General features: G+C 42.2%; 2 protein-coding genes across 2 annotated transcripts in view; both read right to left on the bottom strand.

Annotated features, from left to right (window-relative positions):
• Window positions 1-21,848, bottom strand: part of Cd59 (CD59 molecule (CD59 blood group)) — a 28,914-nt gene extending 7,066 nt beyond the window's left edge. Inside the window, exons 1-4 of the mRNA XM_027936570.2 lie at window positions 21,721-21,848; window positions 13,757-14,024; window positions 3,671-3,755; window positions 255-356 (exon numbers count right to left, since the gene is read on the bottom strand). Of these exons, the coding sequence (XP_027792371.2) occupies window positions 255-356; window positions 3,671-3,755; window positions 13,757-14,024; window positions 21,721-21,848 (583 nt within the window). The remainder of the gene's footprint in view (window positions 1-254; window positions 357-3,670; window positions 3,756-13,756; window positions 14,025-21,720) is intronic.
• Window positions 21,849-22,308: 460 nt separating this feature from the next.
• Fbxo3 (F-box protein 3) overlaps window positions 22,309-24,794 on the bottom strand; it is a 31,551-nt gene continuing 29,065 nt past the window's right edge. The window contains exon 11 of the mRNA XM_027936475.2: window positions 22,309-23,488. Coding sequence (XP_027792276.1) covers window positions 23,315-23,488 — 174 coding nt within the window. The 3' untranslated portion in view covers window positions 22,309-23,314. The remainder of the gene's footprint in view (window positions 23,489-24,794) is intronic.

Raw genomic sequence — 24,794 nt, 5'->3', positions numbered from 1 at the left:
TTAGTCCATTACTTAATCTGAGCCTCAGTCTCCTCATTGATTAAATGAGGATAAAAGATCATCCTGAGAGGTAGATGAGAAGTATTCAATAAAAAAAATATATGGCAAATGCTTAAAAAAGTCTTATCTATAGCTGGTGACAATCATTGAGAACTTTACTTGTTGAATAGGAGCTGAATAATAAGAGAGGCACACGTTGGTCAGGCTCCCATGGGTTCACTGCACTTTGGAGACAGGGAATGGGAAGCTCTTACCAGCCTTAACAATGGCACACGCATCCAAGTCTAAATGACAGCGGGTGGTTTCGTTGCAGAAGGAAGCAGGATCAACACAGCTGTAGCACTGCAGGGCAAACTCTACAATTAGAAAGAAAACCTGTCAGGACCCGTTACACCGATACTGACTTCACCCAATAAAAGTAAGGCAGAGGTTTCTACCATCACAAGTACAGAGTGAGCTCAGTACTTTTCCTCCCTGACAATCGGCCTCCATCATGAACCACAAGGTAACCACCCAGACCAGGATTTCATGATCAACAACCTACTTTGGAGGAAACAAATGGTTGTTCATGATCCTCCCTAAAAATATTCTATTCCTCTCATTAGCAAACATACAGTATATATTTGCAGTCAATTATTACATTGTGAATTTTGTACATCAATATTTTTTGTTTCCTCTCTTGTTACTTATATAAGAGCCCACATAATATACTTGATTTTGTCTCTTGACCTGCAAAGCCTTAAATATTTACTGCCTGGCCCTTTATAGAAAGTGGGACAACCTCTGGGATAGGGTATGATCACTGACCTGTTCCCTACTAAGGTACTAACCCAGGGCCAGCAGTACACATGGTCATGGGCAATACAGCAGCTGCACACTAAACCCTTGTGAATGGGGCAGCAGGTCACAGCAGACACACTGGAAATGGAGGACAGCTTACACGACAGGCCACTGCCCCACTGCCTAATTCAAAAAACAATATTGTTCCACCTCAGGTTCTTAGGACTCATCTTTGCCAGCTAAACCTTGGGTTTTCCTGGGTTATTTTTCCTTCTCTATTTTTATCACAAAAGTGACCCCCCCCAAAAAAAAAAGAAGAAGAAGAAGAGGAGTTACAGTCAATATTTGTAATGGGGAGAAGCTGAGGAATCCAGAGTCAAAAGGAAATCTTCCTGAGTCATGTGGATACGCCCTTCTCTAGTACCTGAGAGAATGACCTTCCTGCCACTATGTGGCTTCTGCTATGACCTCAGTATTTAGTGGTGGCTACCTGTAAAAAGACATTTTCAAAGATGAAACGTGTAAAATCTCACAGAAGAATGTTAGGATTAAACCGGTGTGGGTTGTGGAGCCTGAGAGCTGACTTCTAGTTCTAAGGTCACCTCCAGGGGATGTGGAGATTTTTCCAGAAGTCCAACAGAAAGTGGGTCCTCACTGCCTGAGCACAATGAGGGATGTGGGTGGGGATATGGCTCAGTGGTCGAGTGCCCCTGAGTTCAATCCCCAGTACCAAAAAAAAAAACCCAAAGAATGGAAGACCCGAAGAGCTGGAAGAGGGAAGGTGTGGTATTAATCTGGCTGTCTGAGGGCCATTTTAAAAGATCACCCATAGGCGTCAATCTTATCCTGGCTGGAACCAGAGCTTATTTGGCTTCTTGACAAACCTTTAGTTAGGAGTCGAGGCCCATATTTGGAATTTCTGTGGGCCAAAATTTTCATATCTAATGTATTCATCTAATGTCCAAATGTCTGTGCATTTATGCATTAAGCCCTTCATAGAATTGTTATAAGATGAAGGTTTCAAGGAACTTCAACTCCATATTGCAAGAGAAAGATGTCAACTATCCCACCCAAAGTCACACAGCTGCTAGGTAATGGAACTGAGACGCAGACTCAGGCCACCAGTTCTAACACCCAAGTATGGTTTAACCAAGACTTTCTTCTAATTGTCCCGAGTGGGACAAGAAGGAAAGGGGACACGGTGGGGGGAAAACCGGGATCAAAGACAAGTAATTAGTGGATTTTTTGATATTCTGACTTCTAACCAAAGGCAGACGGGACTTGACCCTTAGGGCTACTTGGACCTGGGATATTTTCCCCTGATTCCTAAAGGAAGTTGTCCTAAGTCTCAACCTCTGTAACAACAGGCACCTTTGTGCTACTTGATTTGCTTCACTGTAAGGATCAAATGTCATTTTCTGCCTGAGGGGGATGTTTCTGCCTATGACATAATGGCCTGTGTCACAAAAGTTCCCCCAAGGTTTCACAGTGTCTTGGGCAACAGCAAGGGCACTCTCTCTCTCCCCTCCCTTCTCTCTGTCCGTCTCCCTTTTTCTTCCTCTTTCTCTTCTTCTCTCTCTCTCCCTTGTGTAATTACAGGCAATACACTGGGTAGAAGAACTGAGGAAGGAACACCGTGCTGTGACACGGGGACCACATTATAACCTCCTTATGGGAGGTGATGAGGAAGGTGGGTGAAGAGGGGAATCCTGACTTCTCTTTTTTCTCTGAAAGGGAGAGAGCAGTCAGGTGTGTCCTTGGGCAAATTGCTTCTCCTGCTGCAGTCTCCTCCACTGTCCAATTAGCACAAGAGCACGGCCCCTCATGGAGGGCTGGGGGGATTAGATGAGGTAGGCTTTGTCCTGGTTCCTAGTACACAGTAAGCCATCAATATGTGGTAGCTACTAATACACCCAACACTGCAGAGACCTTTTTTTTAAAATTATTCATTGTATTGCTACTTCTTTTTCTCCCTTCCACCCCAACCCCAGAAGGAAAGGCATCAGTAGTGGCCAGGATGCTGTACCAACAGGACACAGGCAGGAAGAACGTTTGATCTTTACGATGAAGCAAAACCAAGTGGCACCATTGTTCTATTACGGAAGACTCAGGCCAACTTCCTCCAGGAACCAGGGGAAGGGTGGTTCAGAATGGGGCAGCCCAGGAGAACGGGCAGCCCAGGAGGGGGGCCTGGAATAGGTGTGAAGACAGGCATCCAGGGTTCACATCTGGTGAAACACTTCTGGGTGTTCTTTAACAAGTTATTTCTTCTCTTTGAGTCTCAATCTTGTCATTTGTCAAACAGGGATAACACAGTACTCACTCCATTGGGTTGACATGAGGGTTAAACATGTAAATACAAGGACCATGACTGGCAGACTGATCAGCACGGAAATGCTCTAAGCTTTAGCTGCTGCTCTCACTATGATTATCATCACCGTTGCTAAGGAAAAGTCACAGAGTGGAGGATTGAGCTCAAAAGGCTCTGGGGACAATGGGAAGGACCTGAAGGGACTTGCCCAGCACTACAAGGCAGGCTTCCACTGCAATCCTCAGGTAGCTTGTGGTGAGAAACCATAGGCTTTGGTGAAACCTAAGCTGTTCAGTTCCCCTGCCCAGAAAAAGGCAGCCCTGTAACTCAGGATGGGCTGTAACTCAGGAAGGTGTCCCATTGACAGCAAGGTCACAGCTTAGGAAGGAGGTGTCATAAAACCTCAGACCTGTAACACTGGAGGCAGAAAAACCAAAGCCAGGCCTGGAAGAGGGACTGGGGTGGAAATTGAGGCCAGTCGTGTCAGTTTCGTCTCCCAGAGGCCTAATAGGAAGAAAATTCAGGACCAAGACAGGCAGGATGGTTCGTATCTGTGTCCAGAGACTCTCTACCACTCACCTGAGTGGCAGAGGACAACCGGAATGAACAGGACTCCGAGGAGGGTGAGTCCTCCTCTGCTTCTCATGGTGATGGTGCACAGAGTCTGTAAGGAAAGGACAAGAAGAGTTGTTATGGAACAACGAGTGACTGCTGGTTATCTCAAAACCAAGAGCACAAGGTCAAAGTGGCCTCAGAAAACATGGGGAAGGTGCTAACAGACTAATACCAGGAAACTTCCAGGCTAGGATGCCATGAACCCAGGGGTCCTCTTGGGTAGGGCAGTACTGGACCTCTTCTCCCTCCCCAAGACCTCAGCTTACTGGAAAATGCTGCCCGACTTGGGCAAAGGGGCAGCTATGGGGGAATCCAAGCTCACTGGGCTCAGTCAGGAATAGCTGGACCCTACCCTAGCTCTAACCTAAGCTAGAATGTACCCTCAAATAAACCCAGTCCCTACAAGCCTCAGTGTTCATTACCACGCAGTGGGAATACTACTCTCTTGTCCAGAAGGTTGCTGTCCAGTGAAAATACCAGAAAACTAATGAATATGACAACTGCAGTTCCTGCTCTGCTGGCACCACCCCAACCTGCTGGCTGAGCTGGAGGGCCAGACCAGGCCACTAAGTAAAGAGGACCAAGAATGTCCCCACGAGGCAGCAGCATGTGTTCAGCAGCAGAACAGGTGGCAAAGGCTTAGCATGCATGGAAGCTGTGGCTCCCCACCCTAACAGATGCCATGGGGACACGTCCTTGTTCCCCCTGGGGATGCGAAAAGAGGGTCTGGGCAACCTCAGTGACTAGTCCTCATTACATAAGTGACTAATACAGCAGGAAGCATCATCTGAGAAGGGAAGGCTGAGTGCTTTGAGCCCTCTTTTCAGTCAATAAGGAAAACAAGGCACAAAAGCTTTTTAGACTGGCCTAAGTGCAAAGCTTTTTGGTAGCAGATTCAGGAACTCTCCCAACACCACCCCTTTACCCCTGGGCCTATCCTGAAGTAAGGAGGTGACAGATGCTGTAAGTGAAGGTGCTGTACATTCTACTCCCCTAAGCCCGACAGGTCTGGCAGACAGATGGGGCCTTGGTGGGGAGAGTCACCTGCCCTCCTCTGGGTCAGGAAGGCAGCGGTCCCTAAAGCTTTTGGACCATAATCTCTCACATCTTTGAAGGGCAGTGCTATGCAGGAAGTGGTGGATGAAGGCCAGTGGAGGACTGAGAAGCTGGACAGGGCAGGGTCTAGTGCTGTCCACAAAAGAAAACGCTGAGTCATGCTCAAGAGTGAGGGTGTTGGGCTGGGGATGTGGCTCAAGCAGTAACGCGCTCACCTGGCATGCGCAGGGCGCTGGGTTTGATCCTCAGCAGCACATAAAAATAAAATAAAGATGTTGTGTCCACCGAAAACTGAAAAATAAATATTAAAAAATTCTCTTCTCTATCTTTTAAAAAAAAAAAAAAAAGAGTGAGGGTGTCAAGGACAACCAGGGCCAGGCCTTTCCTTACAAGTGGAGCCTCCTCCAGCTCCCTTGGCACCCTGCCAGCTTCCTGCTTGGTTCCCCATGCTCTGGGGTTTCTGGGTAGAAAGAAGATTTATAGGCTCAGGTTAGTCAAGGCACCCAAGAGATAGGGGTATAGATCCAAGGTCCCCAAAGAGCAAAAGCACTTTAGGCACTTTCTAAAAGTTCAGAATAGGTACTAGGTCAGGATTCCCAACAGAGTAGGAGGGAAGGAGCCTCCTTACTTGGGTTAGGCACCAGCAAGGTGTCAGATGGCTGGAACTGCTAGCTTTAGGTCTTTGACATAAGTAGCACTGTTATAACACACTGGATCCCTTACCTAGAACCTTTCTATGACAAAGTGGTGATAAAGTGCTTTAGAAAACACTGGCCTGAGAAGAGAGCAGGAACAAGACCATGAACTTGTCAAGGGTGTGGCTTCTGAGACTACTCTGGAGGCTTTTGAACAATGCCTTGAACAGTTCTAGCTCTGCCACTTATTTGCTGTATGTTACTTGGGACCTCCATGGGGACAGTCATACATGCTGCACAGCACAATACCTGGCCAGAGAAGGCACTCCAAAAGCAGCAGACACTACTGGTATTACTGATAAGTCATGAGATTATCAGGAAGAAGAAATCAGAAGGGAGGGAGTCCTGGAGGGTGAAGTGGCAAGTAGACAAAGTGTAGCACTGGTCGAAGAAGCAAGATAAACTCTCCAGATGGCTCTCCAGATGGAAGCCCCAAACCTAAGGCAGCCTTCAGGTTTCTGGGTTGCAAGGGGAGTGTGAAGCCTTAGCTTGGACTCTGCAATAGCTAGCTAGTAGTCACTGGAGCTGCTTCCATGTCGAGGCTGCAGGAAGGCAAAGATGGCAAAAGAAGGAAGTGGCCAGGGTGGTGCTGATGCCAGGACTGTGCTATTCGGGTCTTTATTCAGCACTACTAACATGGGTTTCCCAGAGCAGCATGGTCTATGGCATGTGTGCTGGTGGGGAGACAGAAAAGGGAACAGCTGATTGGTTAAAGCGATTTTATAAACACCCCAAGATGTTGACAGCAGGTACCATTAAACAGGATTATTTGTGACTTTTTCTTTATGATCCTTTACCTTTTGTCACCCATCCCCCGAATAGTCTATAAAAAACCAAGTGTTAGTTTTATCATCAAAAGTATCAGGAAAATACACACGTTGCAGATGTTTCCCTTTTTTTTTTTTTAAAAAAAATATTTTTTGGTTGTAGTTGGTCACAATATCTTTATTTTTTTATTTACTCATTTTTATGTGGTGTGCCTCACACATGCTGGGCAAGCGCTCTACCACTGAGCCACAACCCCAGCCCAGATGCCCTTTTAATAGTGCCCTATCATCTATCTTTTGGTAAATCTATTTCAGAATTTAAAAGAAAACAAAAACTCAATCGATGGTTTGAACCTCCTCCCTAATCTAAAATACCCTCCATTATTAAAAAAAAAAAAAAAAAAAAGGCGCCCATAAGTGTAGATAACATGGTGGCTAAACCAGAAGTGCTATCAATATCCACTCAGACCAAGCACAGCTTAAAAGGAAGGCACATCCAGAAGGTGTCAACTTCTCCCTTTTCTAAAAACATCAAGACTCAGTAATAACAGTGTGTCTGTTCCTACGGACTATTCTAATAATACTGACATAACTATTCTAATAATATTGATATTATTCCCAAAAAGGCTTAGTTCTTCCAAACAATGCACTACTGACAATCCCCAAAGAAGACAGTGACAAGCCTTTTTTCTCTGAGGGTAGACAATTCTCAAAAACAGCCCAAAGGTATTCTGACTGGGGTCCTCAGAATAAGATGGGAAGCCTATTGAAAAATACCATTTTGGGGTTGCAGATCACACTTTAAGCCAGCCTTATGTCTAAGGACACATTTTTCTGGGTACTTGACTCTAAAGTAAATTCCTTAATGGGCAATGGAAATAGGCTTTTCATCACAGGAATAAGCAAATAACAAAGTTAAACAAACGTTGTTTAAAAGAGCAAAAGTCCAACATATGGGGTTGAATACACAGAGGCATGAAGAATTCCTGGAATGGAAGGTGCTCACAAGGTTTGATCCAGTTTAAAAATAGCTATAATTTATTACTTTTTCTTTTAAACATATTTATATCTGTTGAGAGTCACAGCCGAAGGGGCCCCAGCAAACTTCCAGCTGCCAGCTGATGATTGGCTTACAGCGTTTCCACAGGGAGAACAGCAGCCAATTTGGATTCCAGAGAGATTAACTAAGGTCCTGACCCAGTGATTGTCTGGAGTCGGGGGTCTGTTTTTGTGTTTCCACAGGGAGAACAGCAGCCGATTTGGATTCCAGAAAGATTAACTAAAGCGATTTCTACAGACCAAAAAGAAGATGATTTGGCTCAAATCCATAACAGCTGATATCCAAAACTCCAGTTTAGCTATTCTTACATCTGCGACAGAACCAGGATGCTTTTTTCAATATCTATTTTATTATTACCCTTTCCCATATCATGAAGTTCTATTTTGTTTTTTGAGCTCATACAGACCTAGGTTAATGTTTTGCTGATCAGTTCTATTTTTTGACTATAGAGTTTTCAAACATTGCAATGGCTTGGTGTATCCTCCTCCCTTCTGCTTGTGATGGCCGTTCAGCTAAAATTTGGGGGCCAACAGAGGTGAGGCAAAGAACCTCACCACCTCGCTGGTACAAAGACCTATCCACAGGTGTGGCTGTATGCTGGATCGGTAGTCAATGACTGGTAAGATCCAATTGCAATGGTACCAACCTAAGACAGGAGGCTGATGCCTTGAGGTCAGCTCATCAGATGACGGGTAAGAACCATATGTAGTATTGGACAACCTAAGGCAGGTACGGTCCCTAAGCCACATGCTTGTTGTTTAAACAGAGAGGGGGAGATGTTGAGAGCCACAGCCAAAGGAGCCCCAGCAAACTTCCAGCTGCCAGCAAACTTCCAGCTGCCAGCTGATGATTGGCTCACAGCGGCCCCAGCAAACTTCTAGCTGCCAACTGATTGGCTCCTCTGCAGTGATGCTCATTGGGTTGTTTCCCCGCCCTTTCAGACCTCCGAGCTGCTCATTGGGGGACTTTTTTTGGCTCCGCCCACGCAACCCAGCAAATCGCCTCAAGAGCAGGAGGAGTGGGGGAGGTTGAGAGGCTTGTGGGAAGCCGGTGGTTGCAGTTGGGCTCTGAAGGTTTTCCTGAAGAGCTGTGTGGTTTGGCGTGTGCGGTTCTGAAAATAAAGTTCCTTTCTTTTGACAAGTGGCTCCTGAATTGTGCCCAGCCAGACTGCGGCATATATCTATTTACACACACACACACACACACACACACCTGCATAAAAAAAAATGTTTGGAATAATGTATCAGTTCTTCTGAATATTTTGGAAGGTGTTTAATAGAGTGGTACAGTTAGGAGCAGTTTGTTCCTGCTTAACTTTTCTTTTTTTCTAACACCAAATATTTTTTATACAAAATCTCTCAAAACAAGAGAATTATTTTAATGTACTTATGCATCATTTCATTTCTGGTTTCTTAGCTTCATTTTTCTACTACTCTGCCTGATTAGGTATGAAATAATATATACAGGCTCTCAAAACTGTCTAAGATTAAAAACCAAGTTTTGTGTGTGTGTGTGTGTGTGTGTGTGTGTGTGTGTGTGTGTTTTCTAGGTCTGAAATATAACAGACCATATTTGTAAAAAATGAGGACCTGGGTGATTTTCTAGTCTTTCCTAAAAGTGATACCTATATTATAATATTGCTTTGCTTCCAATTATGCAACCTTGAAACAGTCAAATCCTTTCCCTCAGTTCCTAATTTGTAAAGTGGTCAATAATGATTTTACATGAGGATAGAATACAAAAACAAGATGTGAAGGTTTAAAAAACTCAACCCAGATTATAATGCCCTGTGTCAGTTTCAGAGACAAATAGACGAATGTACAAATAGACGAATGTACACACAACCTTGGAGTTCACTCTGTCCTGGCTCAGACTTGACCTGGAAATAATATTTTAGTCAAGATGCTACATTTCTGAATTTCTTCCAGTTTTACAGAATAGCAAAACAGACAAAAGCCAGGAGAAATGGTGGAAGGAACCAGGACTGTGTTCTATTTGAGAAAGTGTACCAGAGAGAGTTACTGACTCCAAACTGCTGAGGAAGATTCTTTTTTATGGGGGGTGAGGAGGTGAGAGGATTGAACTCAGGGGCACTCAAACACGGAGCCATATCCCCAGCCCTAGTTTGTATTTTATATCTTTTTAGAGACAGGGTCTCATTGAGTTCTTAGCACCCTGCTTTTGTTGAGGCTGGCTTTGAACTCAGGATCCTCCTGCCTCAGCCTCCCAATTTGCTGGGATTGTGCCACAGCACCTGGCTCCATGTAATTTCCAAATACAAAATTAGGATCAACAAGGGAAGCATTTTGGATTTCTTGAACATCAGCTGTTTGCCCTATCTGCCCTGCTACATGCCAGGGTGGGCCCTGGACTAATGGTCAGCACATTTGGAAGGCAATTCTCTTGATGGAATGTAAAAAGCTTCCTATCAGTTGGAAAGACTCAGGCAGCAGAGGTTGCAGATCAGAGATGCTGCAATAAAGATTCCTACAGAAGACAGTAAGAGGCAAAACCCAAATTGCCCAAGGACTAAAGAATCTCATTCTATAATAAAAACTACTTGACAATTATTTATTTCCACCCACCTGAAATGCAAGGGGAAGCTAAACAGTGGCAAGATGATTTACAAATATGGGCATCCCTTAGTGGAAATGTTTTGAGTAGCAAATGTTTGGGGTATTTAGGTAGAAAATATAGTGTGAGCCTATAGCCCATTGTTTTATTTTATTTATTTTTTTGAGAGAGAGAGGGGGGGGGGAGAGAGAGAGAGAGAGAGAGAGAGAGAGAGAGAGAATTTTTTTTAATATTTATTTTTTAGTTTTCGGCGGACACATCTTTATTTGTATGTGGTGCTGAGGCTCGAACCCAGGCCGCATGCATGCCAGGCGAGCCCGCTACCGCTTAAGCCACATCTCCAGCCCCAAAGCCCACTGTTTTAAATGGGAAAACAAAAATGTGGCACTGACCATCCAAAAGCCCTGAGTCCCCTAAATAGCACAAACATATGATATCTGAACATATCATTAAAACTGTATGTGTTTACCTAACTTGTATATACATAAGCAACTCAGAGATGCTTGAGCAGAAAGCATTTAACGCTTTAAATAACAATTTAGTGCCGGGCGTGGTGGTGAACACCTGTAATCCCAGTGCGTGGGGGAGGGGGGCTGAGGCAGAAGGATTGTGAGATCAAAGCCAGCCTCAGCAAGAGCGAGGTGCTAAGCAACTCAGTGAGACCCTGTCTCTAAATAAATATAAATAGGGCTGGGGATGTGGCTCAGGTCGGGTACCCCTGATTCAATTCCTGGTATCCCCAAAATAAATGAATGAATGAATAAATAAATAATGATTCAGTGATGAAATGAAGGCATCCACAGGTTGGTATATTTAGTACTAGGGAGTAGGTTCAGTCTTCACCTCTGCCTCCTGGTCATCCCTTCAATAGTAATTTGTGAGCCCACTGTGTGGGTGCAGGTGCGTGCTGGGCACTGGCTATTGCTGTTGATCAAGGTCAGAGCCTTATACTCTAGTAGGGGTGGGCACCAATGAGGGACAAAAGGAAGAAAATAAAGGGGTGGGGGTTACAATACTAGTTGTCAATTTCACTGAACATCCAAATCACAGATTGACAGACCCCACCCCACCCTATACCTGGGATCAGTAGGTCTAGTGTAGCGCCCAGGAAGATGCATTTCTAGCCGGTTCCCAGGTGCTGGGCCAGAATTCACATTAGAAACCACAAGGCTACAGTGACCTGGTGCAAGGGCGAGACTACTTTATATAGGGTGTCCCAGCAGGGCTGTAAAAGGAGCTGCTGATTCTGATTAAATAATGAAGAGTTTCTTCTCTTCAGGCGGCATGTGATCACACCATTGAATGCAATATGTTACCAAATGCAAGCTATTAGGCAAGTCCTTGTTTCTGTGTTAACTTCTATGTAGTGAGCAAATATTATAGGTCAATTGCTATGCTGAGGACTCTTGCCATAGTTACGGAGTTAATCTTCACAACAATGCTATAAAGTAAATGTAATTTCTGTTCCAGTTATAAGAAACTGAGGCTGGAAGAGAGCCAGTTGACACAATTGTGGTATTCAGAATACTACCTCTTGCCCCCAAAGATGTCTGCATTTCTAATCTGTGACTAGAGGCAGCTTTACATGGCAAGTGGCTGTTAGATGAGATTAAGATTATAGAGATTATTTATTCTAGGTTACCCAGGGGGCCCAATATAATCATAGGATCATTCAAAGTCAGAGAGGATACAGCAGATTCTGTCAGAAAATGTGACAACAGAAAAAGAGGGAGGAGAGATGAACTCAACTCCCTCTTGTTAACTTAAGACAGGAAAGCTTCCACGCCAAGGCATACAGGTGACCTCTGGAAACTGACTGGTCCTTAACACACACCCAGAAAGGAAACCAGACCTGTCCCCCTCTCACAAGGATTGTATTTGCCAGTAACCTGAGTGAGCAAGCATGTATTTCGGAAGCTGAATTCAGGAGTCTCCCCACCACATCATTATGATTCAGAAAGGAGCACAGGCTGCTGCCCCACTTTGGCCCCAGTGCCACCTGTGTCAGACTCTAGATAGAGGACAGAACAGCAAGGTTAATAAGTCTGTATTTTTTTAAGCTGCTAAACTTGTAATTTGTTTCCGAAGCCAGGAAAAACCAATATAAATCAGATGTGGCGGGATACTCCTGTAGTCCCAGCTACTCCCATATCCTCAGCTACTTGGGAGGTAGGGGTGGGAGGGTGGCTTGAATTCCAGAACCGCCTAGGCTGTGCAGCAGGGACCCATCTCAAAACAAAACAAAACAAACAAGAAAAAGAAAACTAACATAGCAACCTCATTACTGCAAAGCGGTGGAACACTATTTAAACGGAGATCTGAGCTCAGAATCATAACTCTGTGGTGGGAGACTACCGAGTTCAGCTTCTGAAATACATTCAGTTGAAGGGTATATAAAGGAAAGAATCCTCTTCTCCCCTCAAATTTTAACATTTGAAATTTCTGTAGGATTCACTGTCACCCACAAGTACAGTTACTCTCCTGGGAGCCTGGGCCTGATGATCTTCAAGATTAGACAGATTCTAAAACTCCTGATGTCCTCATTTTATAGGAAATTAATAGAGGCCCCCTCCCGGGGGGGGGGTAGTGTGGGTGTGAAATTACCTATCCTAGGGTGATAGGAAAGTTGCAAAGCCACATTGGATTCATCTTACCTCTACTCATCAGAGTCTGGTAACTCACAAGGGGCTTAACAGATCCTGGGGTTAGTAGTGTCAGGGACCTAAAACATCTGTGTCCTTAAAACCTTGGACATGCTATTGCCAAACATGCTGAGGCACCCCAAGATCAGTTACTCAGTTCAAAACACTAATGACATCAACAGGGAGAGGGGAAAAAAAAAAAGCACCATCATAATGGAAAAGCCCCTCCCAGCCACCCAAAGGGCCAGAAAGAGCCACCCCAGACCTGAAAGCACACAAATCTGCAGTTTCCCATATAAGGGTACCCCTATAATTTGTTCCAGGAACTCAAATCTCTGGTCTCTCATCCAGGTCCTCCCACCCTAAAAATCCATCTTTCATCTTCCAAGCCTCTCAGCAGAAGGAAATGTTTTCCTTAGAGCAAAGTTTCTACTCTTCACTATCAAAGTCCATGCCACAAATTTCAGGAAAGTTCGGTTTGTACTGAGGAACTCCTCCTCCTTGCATTCCTATTATAAATTACCCAGGAACTATAAATAGCCTTATATGGGCAAATGTTGCCACCTCCCTGACAGAGATTTGTGTGCTTTCTTCGAGGCAGTAAATTCCCTCCAGTGGGGAATCTGAGAGATCACAGGGATACCTGAAAAAAATTGCCACAATTACCAGGTGCCAGGCTGGGCCTTTCTGCGATCTCACTTAGTCCTTGCCACCACCTTATGAAGCGAGGTCCACGGTTTTACTGATGAGAAAATGAGGTTTAATAGCTTGCGGCAATTTCCTAGGGAGCACCTGTTCTTCGTGAACCGCAACTCCCTAACGTTTTGTCAAAAATTCGACCTTCTGGCTCTAAAGAGGGTGCAGCTGAGCAGATCTGGGAAAACAAAGGTCTCTGCCGTGCAGTTCCAAAATTCAACCTGCAAGGGAAGAAAAGGGCATTGCTCGCGCGGAGGCTGATTCGGGGATCCTCCTCTCTACAAGGCCACAGCTTCTCTGGAGGTAAAGGTCGGGGCGGGTGCTCAGGTTCCCAAAGGGATCGACGTCCCGCTGCTCCGCCCACCCCGCCCTTTTTGGTGCCACACCCTGCTCTTTCTTGGTGTCCAACCTGGCCTTTCTGGTTGGTAAACAGGGGCCACCCCGTCACCACGCGCCCTTCTGACGCACTGCCCAGCTGAAAGCCGGGGCGCAGGACAGCGGGCACACCCGCGGGGGCTGCGCACCGGGGACGGAGGACAGCGGGCACGGCCGGGACTTACCGGAGTCGCCGGGGCGAGGAGGCTGCAGCCAGCGCGGCCTCGGTACTCCGCGACGCCGCTGGGCGGGCCAGGCTCGGCCCCGCCTCCACCCGCTCGGGGCCAGGCTCGGCCCCGCCTCCACCCGCTCGGGGCCAGGCTCGGTGACCGCCTCCACCCGCTCGGGGCCAGGCTCGGTGACCGCCTCCTTCCCGGGATGACCGAGCGCTGCCGCCGGGACTCGACTAACGTTTCAGACCCCGGGGGACCCAAGTTCTGGGCAGCCTCTTCGCTTTTGTTACCGAAAATAAACACAAGCTACTCCAAAAGACTTCGGATCCCCGCCCCCCACTAAAAAAAAAAAAGTTTATAAATATATTAATGTTTTCCAAAAGGTGTTTGTATTCAAACTGCGCCTGCCTTGTTCCCACGTGACCTGTCTGGGACTTAGCCCTGAGGCTCCCTCCTGCTCTCAGACTCCAAGTTCCTCAACCACAGCCCTATGGGTGCCTATCATCTTGCTGGGAACCTGGACCCAATTCTGCTCTGGGTTTAGAAACTTACAGTTTAGAACTGTAATAGGAGTCCACTTTACCTTTTGAATATAGCCCGTGCTGCTTTTTTAAAAAGGGACGTGTTTTTCTTTTTGCTTCTTCTCCCTCTCCCCTAACCTGGAGGCAGGGAACCAGATGACCTGTTCTCCATAGGAAGGAGATGTCAACAGAAGCACTAAGAAGTGACTATCTCCCCAAATTCACAAGTGAATTTCAACACTCCATCTGAGCACACCTGAAAGGTAGCCTTTCAAAAAAATTTTTGTTCTGATTTGTTATACATGATGGCAGAATGTAATTTATTTCGTATTATACATATCGAGCACGATTTTTCAAGACACTGATTGTACACAGAATATTTTCACACCATTGGTGTCTTATACTTAGGGTAATGATGTCTAACTCATTCCACCACCTTTCCTATCCCCTCCTTTCCCCTCCCTCCCCTCTCCCCTATCTAAAGTTCCTCCATTCCTCCCATGCTCCCCACCAACCCATCACCATTATACCTCTGAGTCCTCATATCAAAGAAAACATTTGGCCTTTGGTTTTTTGGGGATTGGTTGCTTCACTTAGCGTTATATTCTCCAACTTCATCCATTTACCTGCAAATGCCATGATTTTATTCTCTTTTAATGCTGAGTAATGTTCCATTGGGTATATATATATCAAATTTTTCCCTATCCATTCATCTACCGAAGGGCATCTAGCTTGGTTCCACAGTTTAGTTATTGTGAATTGTGCTGCTATAAACATTGATGTGGCTGTGTCCCTGTAGTATGCTGTTTTTTAAGTGCTTTAAGTAAGTATAAACGGAGGAGAGGGATAGCTGGGTCAAATGGTAGTTCCATTCCAGGTTCTCTAAGGAATCTCCATACTGCTTTCCACATTGGCTGTACCAATTTGCAGTCCCACCAGCAGTGTATGAGTGTGCTTTTTTCCCCACATCCTCGCCAACACTTATTGTTGTTTATATTCTTGATAGCTGCCATTCTGACTGGAGTGAGATGAAATCTTAGTTTTGATTTGCATTTCTCTAAGCTAGAAATGTTGAACATTTTTTATATGTTTGTTGATTGATTGTATATCCTCTTCCAAGAAGTGTCTGTTCAGTTCCTTGATCCATTTATTGATTGGGTTACTTGTTTTTGTTTTTTTTTCTGTTAAGGTTTTTGAGTGCTTTATGTATCCTAGAGATTAGTGCTCTATGTGATGTACTTGTGGTAAAGATTTGCTCCCATTCTGTAGGCTCTCTATTCACCTCACAGATTGTTTCTTTTGCTGAGAAGAAGCTTTTTATTTTGAATCCATCCCATTTATTGATTCTGTTTTTAATTCGCCATAGGAGTTTAATTCCTAGGCCCTTGATCCACTTTGAGTTGAGTTTTGTGCATGGTGAGAGATAGAGGTTTAATTTTATTTTATTACATGTGGATTTCCAGTTTTCCCAGCACCATTTGTTGAAGAGCCTATCTTTTCTCCAATGTATGTTTTCGGCGCCTTTGTCTAATATGAGATAACTGAAGTTATGTGGGTTAGATTCTGTGTCCTCTGTTCTGTACCATTGCTCTACAGTCTATTTTGGTGCCAATACCATGCTGTTTTAATTAATATTGCTCTGTAGTATAGTTTTAGGTCTGGAATAGTAATGCCACCAGCTTCATTCTTCTTGCTAAGGATTGCTTTGGCTTTTCTGGGTCTCTTATTTTTCCAGATGAATTTCATGATTGCTTAATCTATTTCTATGAGGAATACCACTGGGTTTTTTATTTGAATTGCATTTAATCTGTATAGTGCTTTTGGTAGTATGGTCATTTTGACAATATTAATTCTGCCCATCCAAGAATAAGATAGATCTTTCTGTCTTCTAAGGTCTTCTTTAATTTCTTTCTTTAGCGTGTTGTAGTTTTCATTGTAGAGGTCTTTCACCTCTTTTGTTAAATTTATTCTCAATATTTTATTTTTCTTGAGGTTATTGTAAATGGGGTGGTTTTCCTAGTTTCACTTTCAGCGGATTTGTCACTGATGTACAGAAATAGCTTATTTCTGTATGGGTGTTGATTTTATATCCAGATACTTTGCTGAATTCATTTATTAGTTCTAGGAGATTTCTGGTGAAATGTTTTGGGTCTTCTGGGTATGGAATCATATGGTCTTCAAATAGTGATAATTTGAGTTTTTCTTTTCCTATTTTATCCCTTTAATTTATTTCATCTGTTTGATTGCTCTGGCTAGAATTTCAAGAACTACGTTAAATAGAAGTGGTGACAGAAGGGCATCTAGATTGGTGCCACAATTTAGCTATTGTGAATTGTGCTGCTATAAACATTGATGTGGCTGTATCCCTGTAGTTCCAATTTTTAGAGGGAATGCCTTCAATTCTTGTTCCAGTTTTTAGAGGGAATGCCTTCAATTTTCCTCCATTTAGAATGATGTTGGCCTGGGCTTAGCATAGTTAGCCTTTCCAATGTTGAGGCATGTTCCTGTTATCCCTAGTTTTTCAAGCATTTTGAACATGAAGGAATGCTGTATTTTATCAAATGCTTTCTCGGTATCTATTGAGATGATCATATGATTTTTATCTTTGAGTCTATTGATGTGAGGAACTTCATGTTAGACCAACCCTGCATTCCTGGGATGAACCCTACTTGATTGGGATGCACTATCTTTTTGATATGTTTTTGTATTTGATTTGCTAAAATTTTATTGAGAACTTTTGCATTTATATTCATTAGAGATATTGGTCTGAAGTTTTCTTTCTTTGATGTGTCTTTGTCTGGTTTTGGAATCAGGGTGATATTGGCCTCATAGAATGTATTTGGCAGTGTTTCCTTGTGGGAGACCAACCTTGCACATGACTGAGTCACACTCCTGGGCTGGATGCTGAGGCGCTCAGTCACAGAAATGTGACAGAGCTTTCCCCACCCTTCTTGGGTTCGAGGGTCAGTGTCTTGCTACAGCCCCATGGGTGAAGCTATGCTCACCTGTTCTTTGTAATTTAACCCCTTGCCCTGTTTAGGATAGAATCTTCCATGGAAGTGCCGTGTGTGTGTGTGTGTGTGTGTGTGTGTGTGTGTGTCCCCTTCTCTTACTGTGCCCTTGGGTGTGGCCTACCCAGATGTCAGTCAACCTGCTGACAGTGGATATCATGAAGATAGACTCAGCCCCCTGAAACCTGACCTCTTGCCTCACTTGAATAGCTTCTTCTCAATAAAAGAGGTCAGCACATGTTCTCGCTCTCTCTTCCTATGGACCCTTAAGGTAAGAGGAGCCGTTACAGTGACCCCAAAGAAAAAGGTATTTGTGTCTCTTGTGTGGTTATTTTGTGCAGCCCAGTTAGCCCAGTTCAACTGGAGTGACCCCTGAGCCTTTTAGTCATGAGAACAGAAACTTGGCATTCCCTCTTTTTCTATTTCATGAAATAGTTTGAGAAGTATTTGGTGTCAGTTCTTCTTTAAAGTCTTGTAGAAATCAGTTTTGTATCCATCCTGTCCTGGGGTTTTCTTAGTTGATAGACTTTTAATGGTGTCCTCTGTTTCCTTGCTTGAAGTTGATCTATTTAAATTGTGTATATCATCCTGATTTAGTTTAGGCATACTATATGCCTCTAGACATTTGTCAATGTCTTTGATATTTTCTATTTTATTGGAGTACAAATTTTTCAAATAATTTCTAATTTTCTTCTGTATTTCTGTAGTGTCCGTTGTAATATATCATAGATATTAGTAATTTGAGTTTTCTCTCTCCTTCATTAGCATGGCTAATGGTTTATCAATTTTATTTATTTTTTTTCAAAGAATCAACTTTTTGTTTTGTCAATTTTTTCAATTGTTTCTTTTGTTTCAATTTCATTATTTCTAATTTCATCCCATTGTGGTCTGATAGAATGCAGGGTAGTATCTCTACTTTTCTGTATTTACTAAGATTTGCTTGGTGGCATAACATATGGTCTATTTTAGAGAAGGATCCATGTGTTGCTGAGAAGAAAGTGTATTCGCTCATTGATGGATAGTATACTCTATATTAATGTCAGTTAAGTCCAAGTTATTGATTGTGCTATTGAGTTCTGTAGTTTCTTTCTTTAGCTTTTGTTTGGTAGAAAGAGTTGTGTTAAAGTCACTCAGAATTATTATGTTGTGATTTGACTCTTGAACTTCAGAAGAGTTTGATTGATGAACGCAGATGCTCCAGTGTTTTAGGCATATATATTTATAACTGTGGTGTCTTGTTGATGTATGTTTCCATTAAGCAGTATGAAATGTCTATCTTTATCCCTTTTGATTAACTTTGGCTTGAAGTCTACTTTATTTAATATGAGAATGGAAACCCCTGCTTGTTTCCACAGTCCATGTGAGTGATATGTTTTTTCCTAACCATCACCTTCGGTCTGTGGGCGTCTTTTCCTATAAGTCTTTTGAAGGCAGCATATTGTTGGGTCTTTTTTTAAATCCAATCTACCAGCCTATGTCTTTGATTGGTGAGTTTAAGCCATTAACACTTAGGGTTATTATTGAGATATAATTTGTATTACCAGTCAGTTTTATTTTTGGTGTTTTGCCTGACTTGGTTTCTTCTTTGGTTGGATTTCCTTTTATTGTAGTTCTTCCCTTTGTAGATTTCATTGTTTTAAATTTCCTTTTCATGGAATATTTTGCCAAAAATGTTCTGTAGTGCAGGCTTTCTTGCTGTAAATTCTTTTAGCTTTTGTTTATCATGGAAGGTTTTTATTTCATCATCAAATTATAAGCTTAATTTTGCTGGATATAAGATTCTTGGTTGGCATCCATTACCTTTTAGAGCTTGGTATATGTTGTTCCAGGATCTCCTAGCTTTGAGAGTCTGGGTTGAAAAAATCTGCTGAGATCTGAATTGGTCTTCCCTTATAGGTAATCTGATTTTTCTCTCTTGTAGCCTATAAATTTTATCCTTATTCTATATACTAGGCATTTCCATTGTAATGTGTCTTTTGTGTAGATCTATTGTAATTTTGTACAGTTAGTGTCCTATAGGCCTCTAGTATTTGATTTTGCAATTCATTCTTCATGCTTGGGAAATTTCCTGATATTTCATTGAAGAGATTGTGCATTCCTTTGGTTTTAATCTCTGAACCTTCCTCTATCCCAATGAATCTTAAATTTGGTCTTTGATGGTATCTCATAATTCTTGGATGTTCTGTTTGTGGTTTCTTACCATCTTCACTGTGAGGTCAACTTATTCAAGAATCTATATTTTGTCTTCATTGTCTGAGATTCTATCTTCCAGGTGGTCTAGTCTGTTGGTGATGCTATCTATTGAGTTTTTTAATTGGCTTACTGTTTCTTTTATTTCGAGGATTTATTTTTTTTTTAAGTATCTCTCTTTCTTGAAGTAATCTCTTGCAACTTGTATTTGTTGTCTTTTCCCTTTGTTGGTGGGATCGATGCTCGCCTGAATTTGTTCTCTTATCGATTTGGTGAAGGCACTCCCCCTCTCACTGTCTTGACAATGTCACAGTGATGATAAGTGCTGGCAAAGCCTCACTGGTGGGAAACTGAAACCATGAGACCCTTTTTTATGTAAAATTTGACTTTTCATTTTCATGCTCATATTCCTGATAGGAAGCATGAGTATGCTTAATGCCAAGCCAAATTAAATTTCCGATAGCTAGAACATAACAGGAAGTTCATGCGTTGAAAGCTGTTCTACTACTTCTCAGCATTTTGAGGACAAAATAGAAGTTTTTTTTCTACTATCTCAGCACAATGAGTACAAAACTGATAATAAACAACAGTCATTCTCCAAAAGGTCATGAGAACTTTAGGCACCACCTTGATAATTATATCAACTAAGAACCCAAGACCGTATCTCTGGCCCCTTATAAAGCCTAATTATTATGCTTATTGCACAAACCCACCATATGTAGTTTTATTTGATTAAGGGAAAGTCATGTTATACACTTAGGAAAGTTAAGGCAAATAAAGATACATTCCCCCCTTTTCTATAAATCCTCTTTTACCTCACATAGGGACTTATGATGAGCATAGTTAATATTGGCGGTTAGTGGACTGATGTTCAGAACTTGCCTTTCTGAAAGAGATTACAAAGGTATAAGAAATAGTGTACCTTGACAAGAAACAAAGAAACTCTTTGAGAAAGTGATAAACCCAGCCTAATTCCCTCTTAAGATTGGGAACCATCTCGCCACAAAGGTATGAAAAGTTAATTTTGGTTTTATTATAAATTACTGCGTTTTCTAAACTTGCTTGGAATGCCTGCCCATGCCTTGAACTCACCCATTCCTGGTTTTCCCTGACCAGATAACAACCCTCTCTGAAACTCTAGTGGTGCCTCATAAATTCTTATGTTGGGATCTAAATTTACTCCCTAAGTGCTGGACCATTAAACCTACTACCTGCCTTTGTGTTATGCTTGTCAAATCCTATTTAAGTTCTCAAGACACCTCCCGCTTTTTGCAACTTTCTGTGTTATAAGCTGCACTCCTAGAGAGCTGTGGGGCTGTCTTCTATTCCCATGGGTTTTGGGAGAGACGGCCCTGGACACAAGCTTGCTTTGATTTAAATTGGAGTTGGTGGTCTTTTCTTTGTGTTGTGCTTTAACAAAAGCAGCTCAACCAATTTTATGAGAATAAATGTAGGAATTAATTAAAGTAGCTTTAAAGACACATTTTTAGAATGTTAGAAATATTATTTAGATTCTTAAGTTTAGAATTCTTAAGTTTTTAGCTGTATGGGTCCTTAAGATGCTGTAAGAATAGTTTATAGACTTTAGGATATTTTAAGTATAAGATTTGAGGGGACTTCTTTAGATGGGATCTTAGTACAGGTATACTTTAAAGGTTAACGATAGGTGGGAGACTTAAATTACATAGTTTGGCATCTGTTAATAAGAAAATAGTACATCTTGGGGAAATTGAAAAATGCAAATTAGTGACACATTTTATTGATTTTGTACCCATAAAATTGATAAGCAAATGTCATATCCTGGAAAAATGTAAACTGACGACACATTTTTCTATACCCATGATGATTGTTAAGGGAATGTCACATCTTGGGAAAAATCTGGAAACTGTAAAATCAATGATGTATTCTGAATCCATAATGATGAGAAAAATTGTAATAAAAGATGACCCGGAGAAAGCTGCATGAGAGCTCTCTCTGGAGATTGCTCCAAAGGAACGACTCCTTGTCTCATCCTTTGCGCTGACACCACTCATCCTTCAGGACTCCCTGAACCCTGCTGGGGAAGGACCCTGGCAATCATGATGAACTTCTCTCCCTGGTCTTCAATCCAGGCCATTAGAAGTTTCTCTATACCAAATAGAAACCTGTCTTGAATTTTTGCTAGTCTTGTTGGCTTCAGTGAAGCGGATCCTTGAACAGCTTCCATCACTTTGTTCTTGTTCTTCAAGATGGTAGCTATGGTGGGATGGCTGACTGGTGAGCAATAACCATTACTGATTTCCCACCTCCATAGTCCTCAATAACTTCATTTGCAGGTCCATCACTTGACACAGATAGCCTCTTATTGGCAGTACTAGTGGATTCTGTTTGCTTAGAGGCCATGGTGAACAAAACAACATGAGATTAAATCAAGCACGAGAGAGAACGCTGTATTCAAGAGATGTGGTAAACACAAGATGTATGAGGCTGCAGACCATTGTATATGTGGTTTGTTGTTGACTGAAACATCATTGCGCAGTGTATGACTATATATGTGAAAAATAAGCAGGACAAATTACTGGCTGTATTTTATGTTTTGTCATGAGTCAACAGGGAAGGGGAAGTTTTTCTTCATGGTCCCTGATTACAGCTGCTTAGCCTGAACACTACTCTCTCTTTCTACTACTTTCTTTACAAAAGAACCCTTCCTGGGGAAAATGGAAGGTGGAGCACAAGAGGACACAAAGCTAGGAGAGACTCTGCTATACTCTGGCTGCAGGCCAATGAGTGTCAATGCCACCTTCCATCTTAAGAGTAAAGGCTTATTAACTTTAACTTATGGGAAATAGGCAATTACACAAAATACAGGATTGCAACCAAACTTTGTTTTTAAAAGATGAGTTTTTGACACTTAAGGATTTCATTCCAAACTCTCAATTATATAATTACAAAAAAAAAAAAAAAAAAAAAAATCCATGTTTCAGGAAAACATCCTTAATCCTAACATAAAATTCATGTCACTTATCACAAAGTTAGACGGTCAAGTGTATAAATGAGAAACTAAACAGAAGCAGTATTTACAAATTTAGACAACATGAGACATTGTGAAGAAACTTGTGGTAATAACACACTACATACTTTCACACACTACATTTCCAAGTGATACCTTTGTAAATAATAAGATAAACATCAGAGTGTGAGGACTTTAACTTAAATTCAAAGTCATCATGTTGAGGACTTTAAATTCAAGGTTGTAATTATGAAACCTTTAAATTCAAGGTCTTAGTGACAAAGACTTTAAATTCAAGGACAGATTGTCTAAGAAAGGACAAACCATTAGCATTCAAGTTATTTAGTCAATTAGTTCCCCGTGAGTACAAAATATTAGGAATCACTAAATGAATTAGTCTAATTACAAATTTTTTTTTCATTTCTAAATATTTCACAACTGTAAGAAGTCTTTTCATAGAATCATTCAGTCACATAGTTTCTCTCTATCCTTGAGTAGGTATTTCTGCTACATTTTAAATCCTTATTTCAAAACAATTCCCTCTCCATTTCTATATTTTTTGTAAGTAGAAAATATTTTAAAACAGAGAACTATCTGTTCCTTAGCTAGAAATGGGAACTGCCTGTTCCTTTACTGACTCCTGGAAAAGAAAATTCCCAATTCCTTTTCTACCTCAAAACCACAAAGCAAACCAAAACAATCCAATTCCTAATGTAGTGTTGCCCAGGACCCAGGGCCTGGAACAATATTTCATGCTAGTTTCCTGCTATATGCCAAGCACAATTTAGTTATTTTACATTATTGAGAATTCTATTTAACAGACTAGAGTTATCCAGTGCTTCCGCCAGCAGAAGGTGGGCTAAAAAAGACGGGAGCAGCGGCGCCTGCGAATGGGAACGTCAAAGACTCTCCTCCTCCTCTCCTCCTCTTCGTCTTCATCTGATTCGTCCATGTCGGCTGACTCATCATCATCTTCTTCTTCCTCCTCCTCTTCTTCTTCTTCCATCTCTTCATATTCATCAGGACCCATTTCCTTGAAAGAGAAAACAATCTTTTGATAAGATTATTGTCCATTAGTTTTTTATAGTAATTTAATGCAAATTCTCATTTATCTAGAATCCATACATGCCCAAATGAGTTTTGACAGACTGTAAGAATGTAGTTTTCATAATGCACATGCTGATGCAGACTCTAAAATATATATTGTTATGATGGTAGACATATTTCACTAAGACAATACTTACTCCCACACAGTAGTTATTATTCATACAATATAGCAAGTAGACTACTAACAGTCCAAGATAAAGTTTTCTGAACTTCTCCTACTAATGTACTACATAACATTTCTTGGTTTCTCTATATACTTACAGAAAAGAGGATGTGAAAATATCAGGTATGACCTCTACTGGTAACTTTAATGCACTGTCAGAAAAAGGTCTCAAAAGATTTTTATTGAGCTCCTTCCAAAAAGACACATCATTTTAATTCAAACATCGGTAGCCTCTAACTTTAAAAAGTTCTTTATTTTTTTAGTGACTTAAAACAACAACAGTCATATATTATCTCTCCTGGTTTCTGCAGGTTGGGTATCTGGGAAGTACTCAATGGGGTTGTTCTCGCTTGAGCACTTGTGATGTCACAATCAGATGGTGGCTGGAACTGGTGTCACCTCAAGGGTTTCTTCACTCACATGTCTGGTACTGGGTTGGGGTAATCCAAATCTCCAGACTGAAACAGCTGGGGTTTCTGGTACCACCTTCTCTCTATGTGGTGTCTCTACATGGTCTCTCCAGCACGGTGGCTTCATGGTAACTAGACTTCTTGTGTGGTGGCTCAGGGCAGCAAAGGCACGTGTTCCAGGAGAGCGAGAACTAGGCTGAAGGCGTATTGCCCTTTTCTAACTTAGCTTCAGAAGTCAGTGTCACTTGCCAATTCACTAGAAGTGTATCACTAAGATGGATCCACACTGTGGGGAAAGGGCAGCCTCTGCTCTAACGGTCACTTGCTGGAGGCTCTAGAACAGGACAGGAGTGATGATGAACGTGCACTATGTAAACATATCTTGGAAATTTCAGTTTTGCTCAAGCAATACCTCTAAGCAAGCCTTGACTTACTCCTGACTGCCAATTTTCTCTCTGTCTGATATAACAACTCTTAAATGTTGATATATCAGACAGAATTCTAGTTGGTAATCTGAGAACTGGAAACTTCGGGCATGATGTCAGCGAAAGTCCTTCCATCAGGGCTCTTATGGCACTCTATGATCCAGCACCCCTGCCCTCTGACCTCACCTCACCCCCTCTGCTCCCCTCCTCGTTCACGGAGCTCCAGCCGCACTG

The sequence above is a fragment of the Marmota flaviventris genome, chromosome 9 (assembly GCF_047511675.1).
Source record: "Marmota flaviventris isolate mMarFla1 chromosome 9, mMarFla1.hap1, whole genome shotgun sequence".
NCBI lineage: Eukaryota > Metazoa > Chordata > Mammalia > Rodentia > Sciuridae > Marmota > Marmota flaviventris.
Note: the sequence above shows the minus strand (reverse complement) of the source record. Positions and strands in the feature narration are given on the sequence as shown.